General features: G+C 42.6%; 2 protein-coding genes across 4 annotated transcripts; one reads left to right on the plus strand and one right to left on the minus strand.

Moving 5' to 3' along the window:
- Window positions 1-374: 374 nt before the first annotated feature.
- lipt2 (lipoyl(octanoyl) transferase 2) lies at window positions 375-6131 on the minus strand. 2 transcript variants are annotated; one of them, XM_038692826.1, is made up of 4 exons: window positions 6011-6131; window positions 2726-3039; window positions 2522-2648; window positions 375-1518 (listed from the first exon to the last, which is right to left on the minus strand). In XM_038692826.1, the coding sequence occupies exons 2-4, from the start codon at window positions 3032-3034 to the stop codon at window positions 1259-1261; spliced, it is 696 nt and encodes a 231-aa protein (XP_038548754.1). In that variant the 5' UTR covers window positions 3035-3039; window positions 6011-6131; the 3' UTR covers window positions 375-1258. The 2 variants fall into 2 exon arrangements, with proteins under 2 accessions (XP_038548754.1, XP_038548755.1); XM_038692827.1 differs by having other exon boundaries at window positions 2726-3060; window positions 6011-6124.
- An 890-nt stretch (window positions 6132-7021) lies between these two features.
- Window positions 7022-18794, plus strand: rnf169 (ring finger protein 169). Of its 2 annotated transcripts, none has more exons than XM_038692824.1 (6): window positions 7022-7381; window positions 8504-8574; window positions 8647-8727; window positions 14138-14238; window positions 14336-14438; window positions 17200-18794. In XM_038692824.1, the coding sequence occupies exons 1-6, from the start codon at window positions 7084-7086 to the stop codon at window positions 18340-18342; spliced, it is 1797 nt and encodes a 598-aa protein (XP_038548752.1). In that variant the 5' UTR covers window positions 7022-7083; the 3' UTR covers window positions 18343-18794. The 2 variants fall into 2 exon arrangements, with proteins under 2 accessions (XP_038548752.1, XP_038548753.1); XM_038692825.1 differs by having other exon boundaries at window positions 7024-7381; window positions 14336-14426.
- The last annotated feature ends 1757 nt before the right edge of the window (window positions 18795-20551 follow it).

Here is a 20551-nt window from a genome sequence, read left to right on the forward strand (position 1 = left end):
AAGTCTTCTTCAACACAGCATGATGTTCATTTAATAAATTATGGTCCTGTTTAGAGGAAAATAGACCATAAAGCAGGGGAGGCTTTAGGGCGGGGCTACAAACAGATTGAGAAAGCTTATCCGGAGTCGTCTGCTCATTTATCAGTACGTTTTGTTTTAATCCAGCTAATATCCCAGTTAACGTAATTTACAGATGCACCTTGCTAACCAAGCTAGCCAGCTCCTCCCTCTCGTCCAAATATGGTCACATCTGGTTCCAAAAACGCCAAACTGGAGGCTTCAAAACGGTAGTCCACAAACCAACGGGTGACGTCACGGCGGTTACGTCCACTTCTTTTATACGTCTACTGTCTAAACCGGATTTCTTAAATGTAGGCTGTTGAATCCATGTTTTAATGTTTTTTGAACAGGTGTAGAAAGAGAAAAGTACAGGTGAGGCATTGTGCTGTTAGTGGTAGTTATAAAGTGTTGTTTTCATCACCCTGAAATATTCATGATGATGTAATTAGAGTATTTTTAATGGAAAATTAAGGGGATAATTAATGGATTGTAATATAATGAGGTATTTGTGTGATTGCTTTTTGTGTAGTTTAAATGGTTTTTAATGGGCATTAAAATACCCTTAATTTTTACCCCTAAAGGCCTTAGTTTTTTTGTTGTTAAGATGTAAATGAGGGATACTTTTTGAGTGTTTATCTGTTGTATATCCATTGATGTATGTATTCATGTATTGGATAATGTATCCATTAATTAACCCCAAATTTGGGTGTAACCCTGTGAAATTAACCAAGTGACAAAATCAACCCCGAATCTGAACCTTAAATGAAAAAGAAAGGTAATTTAAAGGAGCAGTGTGCAGGATTTAGAGGCATCTAGTGGTGAAATGGCAAACTGCAAACAATTGGTTTGTCTGCTCCAGGCTACTGTAGCAACATGGCGATGCAACATGGAAGAGGACCCGCTGCTTCTACGTAACCAAACACCAGGATTCTTATTTTAAGGTGATGGTACACTACGGAAAACACACACTGCTGCCAATAGAGCCACCTAAATCCTACACGCTGATCCTTTAAAAGGTGATCCGTACACTGTAAAAGGCTTTTTAACCAATAAGATACAACATGTAAATCAGACAGATCTGGCTTAATGCATCCTAGAACTCTCTCTGTTCTGGACACAGAAGATGAAACTGACAAAAAAAAGTGTTCAAAAAGAACATGCGACATGTTTTAATCTATTTAATCTATAAAGTCAGTTTCTACGCTGATGATTCTCCACTGTCCTGATCAGTTTCAGGTGTTCGTCCATCTATCAGCTGACAGCTGAACTGATCTGTAAAGGCGTCCAGCAGGTGAGGGATGGTTTCCTCCACGCTGACGTCCCTCTGCAGCTCGGCGCTCACGGACGTCACTCCTTTACCTTCGATACCACATGGTATGATGTGGCTGAACCACGACATATCGGTGTTACAGTTCAGAGCCAAGCCATGAGACGTGATGTAGCGACCACAGTGGATTCCTAGAATAACATCAATACAGAGATCTCTGTTTCTAAAAGGTTGAAATGCAAACTGAATGTTTACTAACAACATGAAGTTACTGATAGCAGTAATCAAAACTACTTTACAAAACACATCAGGCCTCATGCAAGAACAACTCTTTCAAACTGATTTGTTCTTAAGCAGAACGTACAAGGGATTTGGAAGAATTGCTTGTATTCAATAATTTTATCTTCAGCAGTGATCCGGACCTGCATTCCAGCCATGTAAGTTTGACTCGTGATGACTTAATCTAATGAAAGGTTAGAGACTTTATCCTGTCAGTTTGTCTCTTTACAAAGACAAGTGTTGCAGTATGAGAGCACATCCTGTGGGAAACACTGAGGAAAAAGCATATTTTGACTATTTTAATTTATGCAATGGTATAAAAAGGCAAAATAAATGGTAAAAATGTGAATGGATTTTTTTCGGTATTCAGCAAATTTTTTCATTAAATTCGGTTTCGGCTTCAGGCTACAATTCTCATTTCAGTGCATCCCTAACCGAAATCCACTCAAATAAACAGGAATAACTAAATTAAAAGAAAGAAAAACTCATTTTGTTTAATAATATGTACTTTCTGCAGGTGTCTGTGCAGGTGAGCATCATCTGTTATAACACCTGGTCATTTTCGAATCGGGCGAAATTTCTGCCAAATCGGTTGCTGTTTGCTGATCAGTTTAACGACATTGTGATTTATTTCCTAAATGATCAACAATCTGGCTCTCGAACAATCAGTTGGAAATGTTGGTCGTCCGTCTGCAGTTTGAACAGTTCTACGGTTTCCCAACATGGCTGCTGTCCAAAGATCTGTTTAAAGCTGCAGTGAGCTTGTTTTAATGTTACTGCCGTAGTATTTTATTATACACGAATCAGTCCAACTTTGTACGCCGGTATGAAAAAACCTGACAGAGCAAATCAAGAAGTTTACAAAAGAAGTACAGAAATGCTCCTGCATGAGGCCCAGTGACAGAGAAGTCGTACCGATGGCACAGATCTTGTTGTCCCCGACCCAGACTCCGGTGTGGGGAGATGTCGACGCCTCGATACCAAACCTGCTGCAGACGGAGATGATGGTCTTCTCCAGCTCACAGACGTACCAGCGAACACTCTGCGGGACCAGATCAGACATGAAGACGCGTCCGCTCACATTAACAACAATAAAATCAAGAATAAATCAGGTCAGACCTTCTTGAAGCTGCTCAGGTTGAGGATCGGGTAGCAGACCAGCTGTCCCGGCCCGTGGAAGGTAATGAGTCCTCCTCGGTTGGTGCGGTGGACATCAGCCCCCAGCAGGCGTAGGCGGTCCAGCAGGGGGGCAGGGTAAGGTTTGTGCCGGATCCCGGTTGTGTAGACGGGCGGGTGCTGACACAGCAACAGAGCGTGAGCAGGACCGGACCGGTGCCGATCCACATAGACCTGTTGCAGCCGCAGAGCCTCCTGGTAGGAGACCAGGCCCAGACGGACCACCTCCACCACCGGCCTGCCGCCCTGCATCAGGACTTGAACCAGGACACAACACCCTGACATTAAAACACAAACCTTCAATTCAATCAGGAGTTTGTTGCCCTAATAGTAACATGAAGTGACCAGTTAGAGGTCTACGATTTGGACGGTTGGTCAACACCCCTTGGCGTTGTTATTCAACGTTTAGAAGTTAGTTAGTGCGCGTCTGTTAGCAATCTATTCAAGCTTCTATTTTTTGTGAAGGAACCAGCATGAAAGAGGAGATTTTCCCCTGTTTGGAAACACTTTGAGCTGATCTCACCTAATAAGGTATTTACATAACGTAGCGTAATATAAATAACAAATTGGAGAAAGACTGGAGAACCTCCTAAATGTATATCTTTTCTCCAGGGATGCACCGAATGTTCGGCCATCGAAATTAATCTGCTGAAAATAACAAAACAAGCACTTTTGGTGTTCGACCTAATCAGTTAAAAGACCGAAACATGTCGGCAGTGTGGAAGCATTTTAAAGAGGTGGTATTACGCTCATATTCACAGGTTTACATGGTTTAATTTTCAAAAAACCCCATATTTCTGTCCTACTGCACATTGCTGCAGCTCCTCTTTTCACCCTGTGTTGAAGGCTTCGTTTTAGCTATGGAGTGATGCATCTTGTCTCTAAATGATCTTTGTTGGGAGTTGCACATGCTCAGTTCCTAGTTAAGGACTACTAGCCAATCAGAAGCAGAGAAGGGCGGGTCAGCGAGAAGCCGGTAAACAGCTCGGGTTCAGCCGTACTTGTTGCCGACCAGCTCGGCAACATGGACTGGAGCGAGAGTTTCAGAGCGGTGAGTTATTAATCTGTATCCATAAAGTTTTAACTGAGCTCTGTCTCTACATCACAGGAACAACTTTATGTCCACTGACTGCCTGGAGGGTAGCTAGTGTTTGGAAGGGAGAGGAGAGCTGTGTGCTGCAGCTCGCTGTTTTTCCACTGGTGTTTATGAAACGTATTTTCATTATGACGTCACAAGAAAGGGAAGCGGCTGGACTACAAACCAGCTGTTTTCAGGCAGTTCAGAGCAGAGTTTCTGTGGGAGATGGGAACTCCCTTTGGGCTTTTTCACTTTGCAAACCTATTACATGCACAAAAAAAGATACAACTCAATAAAGAAGAGGGAAAAAGCCAAAAACCATAATACCACCTCTTTAAAGTGTCTGAGCCGTTTGCAGACGCTGTTCTGCTGAACTGTCTCCCTGCACATCCGCTCCATCTGTGGCTGACTTCTTAGATAAGAACCGCTTTGAGTGTTTCTGTCACTTGTCTGTGAGAAGGAGATTAAGCTAGCCGCACCTACATTCGGAGTGCACGCGTATTCCAGCCTTTATGGTAAGTGAACCGGCCCAGAGCGAGCCGACAGGCAGGTTAGAGACTTTATCTCTTTACAAAGACAAGTGTTGCAGTATGAGAGTCCTGCCTGAAGAGTAATTTATATAGACATAATTTATGTATTGGCATCACAAACATCATTCATTCATTTATTCAGTTCAAAGCTTCGCACACCAGAGCCATGGGGTCATTATAATCACGCTGCCTGTTTTTATTTATTGTCCACTTGGTGGCACACTAGAGCAAATGAAGCAAATGAGTGAACCAACTGGATGGAAAGATTCAGTGCTTCATGAAGCTTCATCTCGCCATCACTAGTTAAAATAACTACATCATATACGTCAGTTAACTTAAAATAAAATAAAAACATTCAATGTTGGTTTTTCCTTTCACATGGGAAACAAAGACCGGTCTCCTGGTTAAAAGTCCTGTTTTGTGGCCCACCGTCCAACCGCCTCCTTCCTCTGACTTTACTGTTAAATATCATAGACTGTAGATAAAATAAAAACTAAACACCAAAACATTGATTTGACGCCATCTCTGATCTCTTCACCATCATGTGACCCTTAAAAACCTTTAATTAATCCTCATTTTGCCTCTTTAAATGCACAAATACCTTAATCTTACTTGAGGCCTTTTTAAGATTCAGGGATTTCGGTTTACACGCTCTGATATATTTCCATCGGGAGTTGAGGCAGAGCAGCCGGAGGACGTCAGAGGGAAAACCAGGAAAGATTTTCTCCATAAAATTTGGGCCAGTTTTACCAAAATCTGTAAATATAGTTGTTTTCCGCCTTCTCCTCTTTTCCATTTTAGTGAGTTTCGGGTGCCAGTGCTCCTGTAAATTAATCTACATCCGTCCACAACCTGGAGGAGGAACTACGCTAAATTAAATAAAAAGCATAATGTTAATATATTAATATGTGTGTAGGTTACAATTTATCTGGCTAGTCTGCCTAATTCAACTGTTTGATAAATAAAACCATTTTCTGATATTTCACCACTGTGGTTGAGCTTCCACCAGGGCTGATGTTTGTGTATTCATTATAATTTCAGATAATAGTATACTATAAAACTGACCACTAGTATAATTCCAGTTACAGCAGGTTATTTTTTGTGGGTTGTTTTCATTCATTAAATCCTTGTGCAAGAAAAATGGTGGTGAGTCTCTAATTTGTTAATGTTAACGACTAACTGGTCAATAATCCTGCTTCAGTCCATGAAGCAGGATTTCTGACACAGAAATAAATGAGTTAAATTATTACTTATTCATATTTGTGTCATCTTCCTATATATATATATATATATATATATATATATATATATATATATACACACACACACATATGCAGGCTGTATCAAGATATTTAGGTTATAAATTAGGTTTTTCCTTTAAAAACTACAGATAATCCTTTAAAAATACGTTATATTACAATTACTAATATATCCATGCATCACTCCGTTACAGTCCCATTAAAAAGCCTCACCTGCATCATTACTAAAGGGTAAATTTATTAAGTTTACAGGTAACATATATATAAATAGATTAGGCTCAGTAAACGGATTCAACACTACAGCTCAGACTTAAATTACAGCTTCGTTTCTAAATCTGTTTCAGTTCAGGTGTTTTATTACCTTTTCCCCTCAGATGTCACGAGTCCTCCTCTACCTGCTGCTCTCTGCGCGCCGCCATTGTTGTTATTCGCTTCTTCCTCGAAGGTGGATTTCCGGTCTTTTTTCCTCACTCGGCTGCCATCTGCCGACCGGAAAACAAACCCTTAATTTAAAACCTAAATTAATTAATAGTATTCATCATAAATTAATAAGCCCCGTTTCCACGCTTACTTTGATTGGATTTATATTTTATTAATTTGATTTTCAAAATATTGTATTATGTGTAAACTTTTATTTATTTTTATTTTTTTCATGGTTCCCACTCGTCCTGGAAAACCTGGAAGACAGTTGACCATCTTTGCAGTAAAGTGTCCTGGAAAATCTTGTGTTATCCTGTGAAATTATTTTAACATTATGTTGCGCCAGCGTTGTTAGTCTGGTCACATGGTAGCAAAGGGTACATTTTACATTCACTTGTCAAGCACACAAGAACACAAAGGGCTCTTCAAAAGAATAAAAGAAAAATCTAGGGGAATATTATAAAAATGTGTATTTATAATAAGGAAACAGAGCATTAAAACAAGGCTAGATCAGTTTGTCACAGATAAGTCAAAGCCACAGACTGCACGTCTTTATATTCTTCAGCAGAGAGCAACACATTAGAAATATTAGTGTTATTAAATATTATATTGATGCTGATGTGATTCTGTTTGTCACACCAGCTAGATCATCACTGAAAATGATCTGTAGAAAAGAGCAGGAACTCTAATATAATATTTGTTTTGTTTTTTCAGTGAACTGTTCAATTATCTGGACGGAATAATGATGTTTGTGTTCGTTGATAAAATTCATTTGATTCGTTTTACTTTAAAACGGCCGTTCACAGGTGTCGTAAACGCAGCACTAAATACATAGGACATTGGTAAGCATCCGAATTTCCCGCTTGTCCTGAACGGAGCACGACTGACACATCCAGCACGGATGTGGGCGGGGCTAGATGTCCCGCCGGCCGCAGCCAGGACGAGTTGTCTCGGCGGCGGCAGGGCGGGGTTTGTTTTGAGAGCGGACCGGAGAGAGAAGACTCACCAGGGAAGATGGCGACCGCAGGGTCCGCCGAACGGCCGGGTAGACCGGCCAGCACAGCCGCCGGCAGGTACCGGTCCGGGCCCGGAGCTGGGTGCGGCTCCGGGTCCAGTCCGCCGGAGAACGAGACGAAGAAGTGCTCGGCGTGCGCGGAGGGGCAGTCCGGCGGCAGCCCGCCGAGCGGACACCCGGCCTGTCCCCTCTGCCGAGCCCAGAGACACTCCGGCAGCGAAGAGCGGCTCCGGAGGAGGAGTGACCCCGAGAGGAGCAGCAGCAGGCCGGGCAGGAGGAGCTGCGACAGCCGGAGAGGTCGGTGTGTTTACCGGGGAAACTACAGCTAACAGTCCGCTGTAGCAGCGCCGCCGCTGGGTGTTTGTTTTACAAACCAACCGCAAGAAAAACACAACCAGAGTTTACCAGCTTTTAGTCTGACTTTATTCTAACTTTAATGTTAACAGCTGAGGCCTGAAGAGTTTCCAATCGTCTGACAGGTAAAACTGACTGACTCCGATTCAGTCTACAGAAAATATAATGTGAACAGCTGGGTTAAGATAAGTTTTAGTCATATTATGGACTTTAGAAAGGCAGAATTAAAATGTGTTTTATTCTCGTATAGTTTGGTGAGAAGCAGAAACTGACCTCCAGTCAGCTGAGTTTGGGTACAGACCATTGAGAATATCATAAAAACAGGCGGGACATGGTTCACCAGCATGTTTACAGACCTGTTTCATTCATTTAAATGTGTAGACGTTGCAGGCAGCAGGTATAAACCGGGTTATTCTGTGGTTTTTGGTCAAATGTGTAACCAGGTCTGGTGTCAGAGGACTTGTCCGGACTTGTACAGCTGCAGGAAGTGCAGATACAGTACTACAGTACTACTACCTGTTGCATCATTTAGTCTCTACATTTTCTTAAATTATACTTTAACATTTTAAATCATTCACCAGTTAGGGTCTCCTGAATCCTTGTTATCCGTAGTGAACATAATCATTACTTTAGACAAGAGTTGGTGATATAATCACACAGACCACTCTGGGTGTATCAATAAATCAATAATCAGGACTGTGTTATGGTAATATTGGATTGTTATATCATTTGTGCATCACTGTGATGAAGAACTTTGATCTGCAGGTATTTAATTCACTAAATGAACCAAAAGAAAAGACGTGTCAGCTTATTTTATCTACAAACTCTCAATTGTTTTTCCCGAAAATTAATTCTAACATTAAATAAATGATTATACAGACAGTGATAGAAGATTTTATTCATCCACTCCTGATTTCCATGTCTGTGTTTATTTAAAATTTTATTTAAATGTTAACAAATGTAAAACGATCAGTTAAAAAGCCTCTCGTGTTCAGGTTGTGAACAGTTTGCGTCGGCTGCTGTTGTTACTCAGCAGGAAGTGACTCTGTCGTTTTGTCTCTGCAGAGTTCTTTGTCTCGCCTGCTCTCATCCCAAAGTGTTCAGACGTTCCATCGGGACAGACCGGCAAACACAAGGTGAGTTACAGACAGGGCGGGTCAGTGAACGCAGCACGAGGAGCTTGTTCTCAGACTCACTCTCCGTTTCAGCCGTTTGAGGACCGAGAGGAGGCGAAGAGGAGGAACTCTCTGACCTGTAAAGACGAAGCAGTCCGACACGTCGAGGAGCCGGTGAGTGTAACGGAGTAAAGTGATGTGAACAGTAAAGTTAAAGTGACGTATTAACACCTTCACAACCTAAAAACCTCCAGAGCACTTGATTCTTCGCTCGGCCAAAAAGGTTGTGAACTGCAGAATTTGCAAACGTTGACCTCTTGTGGCCTAGAAGCAGCTCATTCGGAGAGGAGGCTCTCTGGATGATGAAGACTCGTCTTAACGTTAAAGCCGTGTTACTTCACGTTATGAGCTGTAACGTTTTCTATACAGTTTCCCTCAGTCAGTGAATCGTTAATGGCAGTTAACGTAGCAAGTAATTATTATACTAGGGGTGTAACGGTACACAGAAATCTCGGTTCGGTACGTACCTCGGTTTTTAAGTCACGGTTCGGTGTATTTTCGGTACAGAGAGGGGAAAAAATGCAAACCTTAAATTGCTGCTGGTTTATTATGAACTTTTGTAAACATGCACATTAGTTTAAAATTTTTTAAACAAACTTCCAAATTACACATAATAAATAAATAAATAAATTATATAAAAGAAAAAAGAATAAGAAATTAAAACTGTTGCAAACTACTAACAGGTTCTCTGCTAAATAACATATTCTCAAAACAACACCACATATAGCTGATAAAATATAATAAAATATATAATAATATGGATTACAGTGCAGCATTCTGGTTATTTTATCCCGTCTATGAGCAGGATCAGTCCAGCCTGGAGGCCTGCTCAGGAGTCTAAAGTCTGTTTAAAAGCTGAAAGGCGTTTGCACTCTGCTCGTTTTGTTGCAGTGACGTTCTCCTTCGTGTGACACCATTAGTGAGTTAACAAGTTTGACGTGTTGCCAGAAACAAACCCGATGACTGCTGGGAAATGTCGGCCCGCTGCTGTCGTCTCACCGACTTGTCCGTGGTTGTATTTCACTAAGAAACCAAGTGTTCAGACAGAAGACCTTAACAATAAGGGAGGGTCTTCTCTGCACTGGCCGTGATGCTCAAGTCACTAGTTAGTGAGGGGCGGGGCTAAAGCGGCTGCTTATGTAGCGCCGCAAGGTGGAGATTTAGTCCGCCACTTAATATGTCCGTCTGGAAACTTGGAATTTACGTATATTCCACACACAAAACAAGCCTAATATTTAACGTTAAAGACTGCATTCTGAAAGTCCTGTACCGAAACGGTCCGGTACGAATACGTGTACCGTTAACGGTCCTGTTCACTTTACAGATGTGCCCTGACTTTACAATCATAAACGATGCATCGCTCATAGCGACGTTCCCAGCTGGAGAACGTGTTGCTGCTGAGTGCGCAATATCAGACAACACCGGACAGTTTCATACTTTCTTAAGAAATAAGAAAAGAAAACAGTTCTCCGGTCTGTGCGTGAGAGTTTTTGGCTGTGGGGAAATATCAACCTTTGAAACGCTGTCTACTGCAAAATCATTATTGTTGGTCCCCTCTTGTAAATTCGGCAGATGTGACACATGACGTTGTTCCTTTCTTTGTATAAATGTAGTGTCACTTTGTCCCGGCGTGTTGCAGTACCGTCACTAGACAGCAGATCAGCTGAGTGCTCGCACAGCGCTGAACATACAGTTATTTCTTACTGTATTTACCTGTTCGGTCCATGAAAGAACCTGATTTCAGTGGAACTTTCTGTTGCTGCATCAGAAACGTTCATTAAAAGATGTATTTTTGAAAGCAGTATTCATTTGATTGTCTTGTCTGTTACTTAGCATCTAAACCAACCTCAAGTTTAATTTAAAAGCTGATGACTTAAATGAGAGGCATTGTGTAATTTTGCGATTCATAATCCGAACAGTCGATTATTCGTTTCAGTCAAAATAGTCTCTAGTTTCAGCCCTAACAGAAAATGAAACCATGAAACTTCCCTGGTTGATGACTCACATTAAGACAATAATCTTTTTTATTACAGGTTTTCTGAAATGTTATGTTTAAATATGCAAATGAGTCAGTATCTAATGAAATATGCACTAATTTGCATCTGTTTAAAAAACTGAGTCAATTTCAAAAATATTTTTTTAATTTTGTTTGGATTTTGGATTTCCCTTTTTATTTCTTAAATCAGAAAATAATGTCAAAAAAGGCATAAAAAAACTGTTCTATAATTTAGGCTGTGAATTATATATGAACAAACCCCTCTGTGAAAACCTCCGGAATAAAGTCAGGAATGAAACTGGGAAAAAAACAGCCATTAAAGATATTTATTGTAAAATTCTGCACATTTTTATTGAAGATTTATATTTACAGAGCCAACATCAAGTCAAACTGAACAACAAAAATATAGAACATCAAAACACTGAGTGACAGCATGTCTGAACAGTCACTCATACAGAGCCACTCGCATAAACCTAAAGCAGGAAGTGTCAAAGGACGCCACGTGACACGTTTAAACTAATCATGCTGTCAGAAATCGACACTAGCCAATCAGATTTCGGTGTGCAGGAGAGAGAGAGAGCTTTCCAACGGTACCGGTAATCACACGGTGCAGACAGCGTAAGCGGGAGGACATGTAGCGTTAAAAAGCGAACTTTTAGGAGAATAACTGCAGGAAAATAAACTACCGAATAAGGCTGGACAATTAATCCTCCTTTAATTCACTGATTTATAGAGAGCCTATGTCCCTCCCCTTCCGGTGGACCACCATGGGATCTTATTTCGGAAAAATATTGTACGGTAGTCAATGGTGAGGGACAACAAATATTTTGATCCCGTTTGAATTGTGCCCTGAATTGTGAATTACACACATGATGTTTGTCAATTTAAAAGATACATATTAAAGTCAAGAAAGTTTCAGTTTGATGTAAAACTTTTTAGGTATAAGACTTTGAAAATACGTAATTACATAGACCACAAACCCAAAAGTCGCGTATGTGACGTCATAACTGTCTCTCTCAATGACTGAAGCTAACGTTTCTAAAGCTAACGTCAAAAAACTTGCGTGAGAGGATGATATGATAAAAGGACTGAGAGTCGTTGGATTAAACCCATTAAGTGAGGTATATTTCTGCATGGAACACAGCTTAGTAATCCAGCTAGTAGCAAACAAGCAACGAACGTTAGCTTAGCATTACCGCGCTAACATGTTTATGACGTATACTGTGTGAGACGAGAGATGTAGTTTGTTGAACAGTTTTCACACAAAACGACATGTAACTTTACTGTTTTACGACAAAATGCGACTTGACTTGCAAAATTATATTTTAAATTGACCAACTTCATATGTGTAATTCAAGGATCAATTCTAACGGGATAAAAAGATAAGTTGTCTCTCGCAATTCACTACCGTACATAATTTTTCTAAAATAAGCTCACATGACCTGGAAGTGGAAGTGAGTGACTTAGGCTCTCTATACTAACTTTAAAACTTTTAACTTTACTTTTAACAAAGATTTTTGCTTTGGAACTATATAAAATAAAAGCAAGTACTAAAAGCACAACTGTACACTAACAGTGTCTATTTAGAATAATAAAGCAACAGTCCCTTTCATACTGCTGCTGTGTTTAAAAGTGCTTAAAGGTTTTAGGCAATAACTCAGTGGAGAATGTTTTGTAGGCGACATCACGAGCCAGATGTTCCTTGATGTACCTTAAACCATTCGTCATTACTAATAACTTTTTAAAGCTGGGTCTCCGACATTGCCAGCGTTGTGTTGGACAGATTTGTGCTGCGGTGTTTATGAGAGTGAGAGAGAGGGACGAGCGAGAGGATGTGCTACAGCGCTGATCTGCAATCATTTTAAATAGGCCTAGTAAAATAAAATAGAAACAAAATCAGTATGTGGCAGTCAGCGTTGATATTCAAAATCCAAAAGAAACATCTCGTAATTAGCTCAGTAATGACATGCACTATTTTAGCTAACGTAACATAAATAAATATTTTTAGCGCCTTTTGCGTTCCGTCAACATTACGTTATCAATTACCATTCTAGGGTACTGCCCTAGAATGGTTTTAATCCTACCTGTCAAATGGGAAGTTTTGCGTGTCTGTAAACAACTATGTCTCTTCATTCTGTCCAGTTAAATATGGTGTGCCTCAGGGGTCAGTCTTAGGACCCATTTTGTTTTCCTTGTATCTGCTTCCCCTTGGACATATTTTCCATAAACATGGCATTTCTTTTCATATTTATGCTGATGACACACAAATATACTTACTTATACTTATAAGTACTCAGATCCACAGACCCTGGAATGCTGAGTTCAACTGCCTTTGTGAAGTAAAAAAAATGGATGTCAAATAATTTCCTCCAGCTGAACTCAGACAAAACAGAAATCCTGGTCATCGGGTCCCAGCAGATGGCAAATGAAATAGTGCCATCTGCTGGCTCCCTAGTAAATTACATTAAGAACCTTGGTGTTTGGTTTGATAGTAATTTAAATTTCGAGCAGCACACCACAAAGCTTGTTCAATCATGTTTTTATTAACTTAGAAATATAGCAAAAATTTGATCTATGTTAACTTTTAAGGACACCGAGACCATTTTACACACCTTCATCTCATCACGCCTTGATTATTGCAACAGCCTTTTCACCTGTTTAACCCAAAAATCTATTGATCGACTCCAGACTGTCCAGAACTCAGCTGCCAGTCTTTTAACCAGAACAAAGAAATATGACCACATTACTCCTATTTTAGCTTCATTACACTGGCTCCCAGTATGTTTTAGAATTGACTTTAAAATTCTATTGATCACTTTTAAAGCTCTTCATGGCCTCTCGCCTTGTTATATTTCTGACCTTTTAGTCCCATACGCACCAGCACGTACCTTGAGATCCTCGGGCAGAGGTCTGTTGTCTGTTCCAGAGTCTCGACTGAAAACTAAAGGGGACAGAGCGTTTGCTGTCAGGGCCCCGAGGCTCTGGAACAGCCTGCCCGAGGAAATCAGGTCGGCTGAGTCAGTGAACTCTTTTAAGTCCCTTCTTAAAACATACTTTTATAGGAGAGCCTTTCCCGATCTTATTTGACTTTATTTTATCCCTTTTATTTTATTGTATTTTACTAATTTTATATTTATCTGTATTTTAGTCTTTTCAATGTTTTCTTGCTTTTATCTTGTATTGTTTTTGTATTATTGTCTTTACACTTGTTAAAGCACTTTGTAACTTGTTTTTGAAAAGTGCTCTACAAATAAAGATAATTATAATAATAATATAATAATAAACATTTAAATAATAATTTTTAGACATTTGTTAATCGATTCATAATCTTGTAGTGTACATAGTGTAGTGCTCTCTGGGTGTTTTGTGTTTTTGAATCTGAGGCTCTCACTGAAAGCCGGGAGCTCAGATATCTGGAATCAAACTGATATCACGTGTTTTCCCGTAGACACTCAGCTGTCCGTTTGTATGTGAATGTGTTCGGTCTGCAGCAGCTCACATGTTTGGGTTTTTTTAAACCGTTCTCAGGGAGTTCTGTCTGACTCAGAGAACGAGGAGCCGATCAGCAGGAGGATCAGAAACATCTCGGCCTTCATCAGGAAAACCAAAACCTCCGCCGCCTTCACTGGGTGAGCAGGACCGACGCACAGGCTCAGAAGTTCTACTCGCTGACAGTAGCTGTGGAGCCGTGTGGTGACCTCTGACCTGTGTGTTTTTCTTCTTCAGTGGTTCCCAGAGGAGTCAGAGCTGCACTGACTCGGTGGAGGACAGAGGAGGGAAGCTGAAAGTCGTCACCCAGCCGGCCCTGATGGACAGAGTACGACCTGTGGTGCTTATATGTATTACAGTTATACCACAAACAGAACCTCAGTCCAGCCACTATTTTGACAGACTTTTTACAGCCATCGAGATCCTCATGAGACATTTTTACACAAACCTTTAGGTGTATAATGTCCTCAGAGTCAGTATCCTTAACAATAGGCAGCAGCTTTCCGTATGTGCACACAGCTGCTATGTTAACTTCATACTCATGTGATCCACCATTTGAAAGCTAAACTCCTCGTGATTCAACCAATGCAAACCATTTCAAGATACGATCACCACAGCGGGTCCAATCAGCGCTTTTGTCAGACCAGCCAGTACAAGCAAAAGTGACGCGACTCATCTATGAAGCCTCAAAGTAACTTAATCCACCAATCGATTATATTCCAACAAAACTGGTCTTGTTACGTTGTCAAAGGTCCAGATAATCCAACCCAGTAAAAACATTTAGTCCAAAACACATTATTCCATCAGTAAATCCCCAGGGACGGCTGCCGCACCGCTTCATGTTTGCCAGCAGACGCGGCTCGTTTGTCATTATAACCGTAATAACTCTGATTTGAATGTAAACAACTACGATAGCTTGTATTCCGCCGCTGAACTCTGACCTTTCGAGTGACAATACCGACCCAATAGGAGCTCCCATGTCCCTTTCACAGCCTACAACAGCCAACGAGAGCCCGCGCTGTAAGATTCTGCAAATAACGATATCCAGCTTTAAGTAGGAAGTTCATGATCTACCAGCAAAATAACATGTGTGCGTCGAGCTGCCGGCTGATACGGAGCGACGCAGCAGCAGCCGCCTGCCGCTAAGGGGTGGGGCTGTTATACGCTGTAAATACGCTAAGACATACCCTTAGAAAAACCTGTGGAAAATAGTCATTTTTCATGGTATTGGTATGAAATTTAAACTAGGACTAGGTAATGCATTATGCTGTGGTCCTACAGTTTCCAGCTAATAAGTCCCAGCTGTAGTTGTCTGCATACATTTGTTAGCAAACACTTTCAAGCGGGAACAAATTATACACACATTATACTTAAACTTATATTAATCAATTCCAGTAGCACTTCAGTAGCACAATCATTCTGACATTGAGGTTAGACACTCCAGAGTGTTATCTTTCAGAGAAGCCCAAAACCAGGAATATGCTCCAAATGGTTCAAGAACTAGATTTACTTTGGATCTGCCTTGAAGAGGTGCTTTGCATGAATTGTACAGGAATGTTAATAGGTTAATACCTTTCCCTCAAACTGCTGAATATATGGTGAAAACCAAAATGTGGTTTCTTCTTAAAGGATACGTTTGGTATTTTTAACCTGTCTGTTTCTCTCTCTTCCTTCACTTTGCATCAGCGCCCTCGAATCACGTCGTTATGTGTCAGACTGTCAGACCAGGTTTCTGACATCATCATTGGAAAGGATCCCTACGAGGGACTCCCGGTGACCCCCTTATTATTATTAAGAGGAAACTGAAAAGGGAAAAGTTGTTGCAGAAAGACGCCGGTGGAAACGAGGCAGAGGGGTCTGTTGCTCCGGTGTTTCCCATTAATTAATGAGACCATGGCGGCCCGCCACAGTCTTAATTTGCACCGCTGTAGTTTCAAAATGAACCGAAAATACTGCCGTGAGCTTCCTCTTCATGTTACGCTGTACGAGAACCACATACAACATGGTTTTCAAAATAAGGCGTCTATACAGGATGGAAATAAGATGTAAATGCTCCGTATTTGTATAGCGCCTTTCTAGTCTTTTCGACCACTCACAGCGCTTTCACACTACATCTGCATTCAGCATACACTGAGCCTAAGTGCTCAAACGGAAACTAACATTCACAGGGGCAATTTGGGGGTTCAGTATCTTGCCCAAGGACACTTCGACACGCAACCACAGGGAGCGCACCGCAACCACACCGGCGAACTTCCGATTAACAGCCAACCCACTCTACCTACTGAGCCACAGTAGGCTCAGTAGTGAACTGGATTATATTCACAGAACGTATAAAACATATTACATGTGTCCATTAAAATTTGATTTAATTTAGGGTTGCTGGAAAAACATTAAATAAAATAAACTTGTTGACTTTTGCAACCATTTAAAGCTCTACAATGGGTTTGTGATTAAATAGTTTACTAGAGCACAACATTGTGTACAAGTGTGCAAAGTTCTTCGTAGAAAGCCTCTTAATTTGCACCAAATGAATGCATTTAACATTAAAATGCCGGGAGATGCCAAGAGGGTCCTCCCACCAAAGTCTCCAAAATCCTGTGGGAAACACTGCCTTACCCTCATTTCCACCGGTGTTTCCTTTTTTGTACCTACAAACCAGGTTTAAAAGTACTGAGATGACCCTTTATCATGACAGATTTCATGTATCCAGCCTTAAACATTCAACGGGCTGTTTTTAGGAGCGAGAAATCTTCTTTGGTTCACGTATACGATTTAACATGTCATTGTTAAAGGGCAGGTTCTGTCTATATCCATATGAATGTAGAAACAGGTCTTTGGTGCTGTAAGTTTTGCTCCTGTTCAAACCGGACTTAAACAGATCTCTTCTCAAAATGTTTGCAGTGGAAGTGATGGAGAACAAAATCCACAGCTCTTGTTCGGTGTAAAAATATTTTCTAAAGTTGATCAAAAATGAATGTGAGGCTACAACAGAAGCTTTATATTCCACGCACCCCCAGGTCTTTCTATCATCTTAAACGCTCGCCTCTCTCTCTCTCTTCTTGTTTTTTAAACTTTATTTCTGTTCGTCTCCTCTCCGTCAGGTTGGTATCAGTCACAGCTACACTGCAGGAATCCTCCTCTCCTCTGAGAACAGCCGCTCGGTCTCGGCTCCCATCACCGCCCCGGACCGGAGGCTCACCTGGCGAGCTGTCCTCTCATCATCGTCCACACCTCTGGGCCTCCCTCCGCCCCGACCCGAGCGCTCCATCAGCCCCGAGAGCAACGACAGCATCTCCGAAGAACTCAACCACTTCAAACCTATCGTCTGCTCGCCGTGCACGCCGCCCAAACGTCTACCGGACGGCCGTCTGATGGAGCCCACCATCGTAAAGTCCACACCCAGGAATCTGACCCGCGGCCTGCAGAAGGCCACCACCTACGAGGCCAGTCCTGCCGTCCTGCAGAAGTGGAGGCAGATTGAACTCGACCGCCAGAGCCTGAAAGTGAACTCCAAGGCGACGCTCACGAGTCCCGTCAGCGAGCTCCACAACAAGACCGTCGGGAGGGAGGACAGTGGCGTGGGGGCCACAAAGAATCATCAATCCCCGGCAGGGCGGGATGGAGACGGAGTGAAGGCCATCAACAAGAGGAGGCTGCTGTTCGACCCTTCAGCCGCAGACACGGACAACTTCCAGAAACAGTCCGTAAAGATCCGGGTCCCTGCGATCCGCTACAGCAGCAACGCGACTTTCGGAGGAAGTTCAGACTTTGAGCCGTCAGTCGGCACTCCCGAATCCTGCAGCGGAGGATCCATTTTTAGTCGAAAACAGTCCTTCTCACCGTACACTAAGAACTCTGGTTTCCAGTCGTGTAAACTAGTGCCAAAGGACTCGCAGAGTCCAAGGAAGGAGTCCGACAGTAGCCTCCACAACCAATCTACCTCAAGGAGGGGCAAGAAGAGGGAACAGAAGACCAAACACCTGGACTCGGACCGGGACTCGGACCTAAAGAGGAGCCGGTCTGCCAGCCAGGAGGCTTTCGACGAGCGGTACATCCGTCAGATCCAGCAGGAGCGCCAGGACCGAGCACTCGCCCTGAAGCTGCAGAGACAGTTCGACCTGGAGAACCAGACCGTCAACCGCAGGAGGAGCCCCGACACGTACTTCCTGCGGTCCTGGATGTCCAATCAGAACCGCCGGAGGCGCGGCCTGAGGCGATCTCGACGAATCAACAAGAAGCACTAGGGAGTCGTCTGCTGACTCGGCACAAAGACTGCCAGGAAGAGGATCATATATGCAAAGTGACGACAGGTGAAGGTTTGATGAATGTTTTTTCATGACCGTCGTTTCAAACGGCAAACTGTAAAGACAGTCAGTGAAACGCTGAACACTTCTTCCAAACATTGTCTGATTTTCACATCTTTTCACCAGCAAATCACGGTCCATCAATGAAGACATCGCATCTGTGGAGGACAACAGATGGATGTTTGACTTTACTTTGAACGTTTATTAGATTTGACCAGTCAAATCAAAGCCATAAATGCTGTATAAAATCGACATCTGATGAACTTGTCATCGGGTCCCTGTTGGCCATCAGCAGACCCACAAACAGTCTTGTGCTGCAGGAACACTACCTGGCCCAGGTTTTCTGTGTGTCGCTTGGATTGTGTTAATTAATTATATGAACTAAAAAAAAATAAAGCTCTTAAAGCTGCTGAAACAGTGACAGTGTTATTGTGGACAGACAGTTGAGAGGCGTGATGACCCATTGGAGTTCAGATGAAATAGTCTGTAAAGTTATCTAATTACTATTCTGCCTGGTAGCAAATGTTTTGTGGCCTACTGATGGTCCGCAGTGCAGGGGTTGGGAACCACAGCATTAGCTGATAAATGAGGACTTCCCTCAGTTCATATTGTACCTCCATCAAACACTGTTTACATTCAGTAACCAGGGAACAGTCAAGTTTCTCTTCAGGCAGAGATAATGATCATCGCATGAAGACACGTATCCTCATATTCAAAATGTTAAACACAAAGTCCAAGTGAGTCGGTGTCCAAGAACATGACTGCTGCTGGTTTAACTACAGTTCCCGTGTAACCTGGTGACTGTAGAGCAAGTAAAACCTCAGATGCAGAGAGATGGTTTAAAACCTGCAGCTGATTGGACTGCGGCGGAAACAAAAGAAAAATAGCAGTTAAATTATGTGCAGCCAATTGACACACAGTGAACCTGAAGATGCAGGGGCCACCAGAGTTCTGAGGCATCGGAGCTCTGAGGCTTTGGAGGCCACCAATGATCTGGGGCTTCGGAGGCCACCAAAGGTCTGAGGCATCGGAGCTCTGAGGCTTTGGAGGCCACCAATGATCTGGGGCTTCAGAGGCCACCAAAGGTCTGAGGCATCGGAGCTCTTGAGGCTTCGGAGGCCACCAAAGGTCTGAGGCATCGGAGCTCTGAGGCTTTGGAGGCCACCAATGATCTGGGGCTTCGGAGGCCACCAAAGGTCTGAGGCTTTGGAGCTCTGAGGCTTTGGAGGCCACCAATGATCTGGGGCTTCGGAGGCCACCAAAGGTCTGAGGCTTCGAAGCTCTGAGGCTTTGGAGGCCACCAATGATCTGGGGCTTCGGAGGCCACCAAAGGTCTGAGGCTTCGGAGGCCACCAAAGGTCTGAGGCTTCGGAGGCCACCAAAGGTCTGAGGCTTCGGAAGCCACCAGATGTATGAGGATTGGAAGGCCACCAGAGAGGTAGAGCTTTAGGTGGAACCGGAGCTCTTGGTAATTTAGCTTTGCACAAGAGAAGAAGGAAAATGATGTGGTTGAATCCTCCCCAACGCGTCAGAGGAACGTCTGCATGTGCTTTATTTATAATGCTGACAGACTGTCCGAGATGCAGGACTCCTTTACAGAGACGTGTTCGGTTCTCCTCTGATGAGGCCTTTTCCTGCTTTTCCACCAAGACTTCATGTTTCTGCATCCTTCAGCGGCCAAGGAGTCGAGGACGTTTGAGAAAAATCTAGACCTTCTTTGGGCATCGACCACCAAGGTGTTGAAGCACTGGGTGGGCTCTTCTCTGTGAGCGCTGAGGCTCATGGGTACTGTAGTCTTTAGAGCCTTCCCACAGACTTTCTGCCTGAAGACCAGAACAGACCTGGACAGTCCGGGTCAAGAGACTGCGGCCCGCCTCGTTACTCGCTGAGGACCGCTGTGATTGGATGAGTTTTTATTAATGTTTGGGGTTCAAATTTTAAAATCGCAGCTTTCAGGAAGGAAACGGCTGGGCCCGTGAGAGAAGGACGAGTCGGTGTTTGAAGCCGTGTTCACATAGTGTCACAAGTCAGAATCTCTTTTACAGTTTTAATCATTCATCCCAGGATGAAAATAACTGTTCGTTGCTAAACAATGCAAACGTAAAACTATCTGAGACGAGAAATGATAAAAAATAACAAAACAAAATTG

Source organism: Micropterus salmoides, unplaced genomic scaffold (genome assembly GCF_014851395.1).
Source record: "Micropterus salmoides isolate LMB-PRFRI ecotype aquatic unplaced genomic scaffold, ASM1485139v1 Ms_hic_scaffold_3, whole genome shotgun sequence".
Taxonomy (NCBI): domain Eukaryota; kingdom Metazoa; phylum Chordata; class Actinopteri; order Centrarchiformes; family Centrarchidae; genus Micropterus; species Micropterus salmoides.

What these genes read in the sequence shown, in the direction of transcription:
- rnf169 (XM_038692824.1), top strand. Translation starts at nt 7,084, where the DNA reads ATGGCGACCGCAGGGTCCGCCGAACGGCCGGGTAGACCGGCCAGCACA. An exon ending in GAGCTGCGACAGCCGGAGAG is followed by an intron (nt 7,382 to 8,503) that starts GTCGGTGTGTTT and finishes TTGTCTCTGCAG; the next exon opens with AGTTCTTTGTCTCGCCTGCT. An exon ending in ACCTCCGCCGCCTTCACTGG is followed by an intron (nt 14,239 to 14,335) that starts GTGAGCAGGACC and finishes TTTCTTCTTCAG; the next exon opens with TGGTTCCCAGAGGAGTCAGA.
- lipt2 (XM_038692826.1), bottom strand. Translation starts at nt 3,034, where the DNA reads ATGCAGGGCGGCAGGCCGGTGGTGGAGGTGGTCCGTCTGGGCCTGGTC. An exon ending in ACCTGAGCAGCTTCAAGAAG is followed by an intron (nt 2,649 to 2,725) that starts GTCTGACCTGAT and finishes CTGGTCCCGCAG; the next exon opens with AGTGTTCGCTGGTACGTCTG. An exon ending in CAACAAGATCTGTGCCATCG is followed by an intron (nt 1,519 to 2,521) that starts GTACGACTTCTC and finishes ATGTTATTCTAG; the next exon opens with GAATCCACTGTGGTCGCTAC.